General features: G+C 32.7%; 1 protein-coding gene across 1 annotated transcript in view; it reads left to right on the forward strand.

Moving 5' to 3' along the window:
• LOC106867322 (cilia- and flagella-associated protein 65) overlaps positions 1–4,083 on the forward strand; it is a 720,747-nt gene that overhangs the window by 380,993 nt on the left and 335,671 nt on the right. The window contains exon 17 of the mRNA XM_052971190.1: positions 261–389. Within this exon, the coding sequence (XP_052827150.1) occupies positions 261–389 (129 nt within the window). The remainder of the gene's footprint in view (positions 1–260; positions 390–4,083) is intronic.

The raw sequence follows: 4,083 nt of genomic DNA on the forward strand, positions 1-4,083 counted from the left end.
CCTCCCCATTGCTACCACTATTGCTGCGGCTGCTGCTAATTTGGTAACATTTAATGCACACTGTCAACAAATCTCACTTTTCCTGCCATTTAATCTTCACATGTATAAACATCTTAAACAATGACATCATCAACCCCCCCCCCACCACTTCCCATCCATACACACGTAGACATACAGATACGCATGCACCACACTTACACATTTTGTCTTGCTATTCACTGATATTAAAATATTGTATTTCTTTAATTCTATCTTTCCAGCAATACAGCTCAGTGAACAAGAACTTGTTATGGCTGCGAAATCAAAACAAATCCTCACCATAGTCGTTGTGCCGCCTGCCCATGGAACATTTCAGTTTACCATTTCTTACAAACTCATACTCAACGAAGGTATTTCATGCACCATTGGACACTAGACACATTTGCATGTACTTGTGTATATTTGTGCATACATATGTACATATATATATGTGTGTGTGTGTGTGTGTGTGTGTGTGTGTGTGTACACATATGTATATGCACACACACACATATATATGTATATATGCATATATACATATTCAATATACTTATATATACACGTGTGTGTATTCATGTCTGTAGATAAATATATATGTGTATATAAATATACATGTACACACACACACACACACACACACACATATATATATATATATATGTATATATATATATATATAATACACACATACACTCACACACTCACACACAGACATACACACACAAACATTTGTACGTGCATTTTTTTTTACTGGTGCAAAAAATTGTTTGTAAAAGAGAAAAGATAGAACTCAGCATGAGATTTAGAATTTTTATCTTTTATTGAAAGCTGGAATTTTCCTAGCACACTTCTCTCAGATTTACATTTCCAATTTTCTGAAGTTCTCAATATATGATTCCTTTCTTGAAGGGCAAATCTGGTTTTTTTTTTTTTTTTTTTTTTTTTTTTTTGTGGCAGTTGTTAATTCACTATCTTCATTAGACATTTAGTTGCAATATTTGCCTACTGTAGTTCTCGATGTCATTAGACATGTTTTTTATGCAGCAGTTTTCCTTATCTTACTTTTTTTTGTGTGTTGTTCATGTTGTTGAATATATTAAATTTATGCCAATTTTTTAAGGCATTTTCATTTAGAACAGTCGTTCTCAACCATGTTTTACTTATGGACCCCATTGCCATTTGATATTTTTTAACAATCCTATTATATATTTCATAATTAAATAGGAATAGTATAAAAAAATGTTCAAAACAATTTGTGTATTGTAGAAGTATTACCAATTTACTGCCCATTAATTTTAACAACAAAATCTTTTATGAACCTGCAAGGGCCTTACAGACCCTGGTTGAGAACCACTGATTTAGAATATATTATAACATAGCATATTACATCAATGTTTTGCGATGGGTTATACCATATAGCATTTCCTTTTTACTTTTTGCGGGGCAAGGTAGGGCTGTTTCTAGATGGTGTGGGAAGATCTTCATTCTTTCTTGGTTGTGTAGTATTGTGGAACTCTACAGCCTTATTGAATATGGCTTTGTTGGGGATAATGTGCTTATCCTTTTGCTGATGATCAGTAGAACATGCTTGATAACACTCAGAAGGTAGTTAGGCTGGGTGTAATGCAGAGATCTATGCTTTCTTGAAGAGTTCCTCTGAGTTTGAGTTTGACGAAGCATGACATCAAGAAAGTTTACTACTATGCAGCTCACAGCAACCTTCAGACACAATTTATTGAATGTTGTATTTGTTTCTTGAGAGTAACAATCATTTATTCATTTTCATTGTTTGAAATAATACTGTGTAATACAATTTTTGTTCTTGGAAAGCAATTGTTATTTCCTATTTGCTTACCCTTAGAAAGTAGGAAAAATGGCTAATATTTCTTTCAAACTTACCCTTTTTTTATGATATTTATTGAAACCCCTGAGAATCACTCTCAACAGATGACAATGATGCTCTCACACTTCTTCTGCTCATGATCAAAGACACACATATTGTCAGCCACTAAAAGACCTCCTCAAGTGGTCAAGGTTAAGCAACTGACAAGCAAATCTGTAGTATTGAGCAGAATATTTGCTATAATGATATTTCTGCTTTAACAACTCCACATTGAATCAGTCCAAAATGTAATGGAAAGCATAAAAATGGGTAATATTTCCTTTAAATTTTGCTTTTGTTACATTTATTCAAACCCACAAAGAATCCCTCTCAGCACATGGCTATGATGCTCCCCCACTACTCCTGACCATGATCAGGAGATGCACATATTGTCAACCGCTCCTGGACATGCTTAAGTGGTTACAGTCAAGCAAATGACAAGCAAATCTGGTATCGTGCAGAATATTTGCTATAACAATATTTCTGCTTCACTGAATCTGTCTGAAATGAAATGGAATCTGTCTGAAATGAAACGGAAAACAATTCAGTTATAAAACATTGATGTCCAGGTTAAACAAGCAAAGTTTGAAAGAAATAGCAATAATTTCCTTTGATTTCTAGATAGATGCAAATAGGAAATAACACTTATTGACCAAAGACGAAAAAAATAAATATTTTGTTACACAGGGTAATGAATGTGTTATTACTTACTGTATGCTAATACCTTTAAAAGAGCTGCTCACATGATTGAGCAGGAAAAACACCCTATCAACTCATGTAATTTAGTCCCATTAAAGCTCCCCTATACTGACGTCACAGGTCACTCGTTCTGATTTTCTTAACTCAGCAAGCATCTTTATAAAAAGATACTATGTTCTGGCATTCATACTAACCTGCAGGTTGTTTGCATGATGTCAATGAATTTCTTTGTGAAACCCTTGGAGTTTTAAAGAAGATTACCTCACACGAATGGATAATAATCAATAGCATTAAATCAGATAAATTTGTAGGTTTTAAAATTTCTAAATCATGTGAGGAACATTGAAATTCCAAGATCACCTTGTTACAGTGTATACTTTAAGATTGTTTAACCACCTCTGTCACAATTCAATGTGGCAAGATTATTGGGTCTACATTTGGATGAGATTTATTTAGTTATCAATTTTTTTTTTAACGCTCAGATCTCTGATGGTGAAGCATTTAAGTTCATCTTGGAAGTCATGTGACAAGCTTTTGTTGATTTCATTGCACGTGTTCTTGCCAGTTGTTTTGTTTGACTTGCTAAAGCTAATCCATAAAATGCAAAAGGCTATTAATCGGCAAGGGGAAATTTATGTGCTAAGTTCTTTATTTTATATTTGTGCTGGCTGTCATTAGCAGCTGAGACAAAGTACAAGACTATCATACATCCATCTTTGCCAGCACAAACCACACACACACAGACAGAAGAATATATTTAAGTTTATATATACATCTACATACAGATTCATACACCCATATACATTGTAACCTGAACCAGCAAGAAATCAAGTTTACAAGATAAATATATTTACTACTTGAAGTTTCAACACTTGAATAAACATGATAATGTTCAGAATTATCATGTTCAATAGGATTGACCAGGCAAATTCAATGAGATATTACTTCCATAGAGCCACCATTAAAATAGGTGGCTTGTTCCTGCCATGTGTAGTAAAATGTATTGAATAATCATAAGTAATATATTAGCAAAGTGTTATAACATTTTCATAGTGCTGCTTAAAATGCTTCGTGTAAGCTGCTATTTCTTACATTTTGAGCAACCACTTAGAGGCTCATTGACTTCTAGTTATTGTTGTCGTTTTAGGTGTTAAGAGAGTTACGTAGTTAATGGCAAGATAAGTTAATATAGATTCTGGCAATATCATTTAGATGGTAGAGATAATTAGTAACCATCGCAGAAGATAAGCCAATAATTTGATGACAAACAATAAATATAAACAATAGCAAGGAACGAGAAACTATCAATTTCTGTCTTTGATATTTGAGATAATATTTGTATGTTTATGTGACCTCTCTACTGTCCAAAAATATAACAAAATTATAAACAAACTTTTATATATATATATATATATATATATATATATGCATGTATAGATGTGTGTGTATGTGTATGTATGTATATATATATATATATATATATA

This window comes from Octopus bimaculoides, chromosome 10 (genome assembly GCF_001194135.2).
Source record: "Octopus bimaculoides isolate UCB-OBI-ISO-001 chromosome 10, ASM119413v2, whole genome shotgun sequence".
In the NCBI taxonomy this organism is placed as follows: Eukaryota; Metazoa; Mollusca; class Cephalopoda; order Octopoda; family Octopodidae; genus Octopus; species Octopus bimaculoides.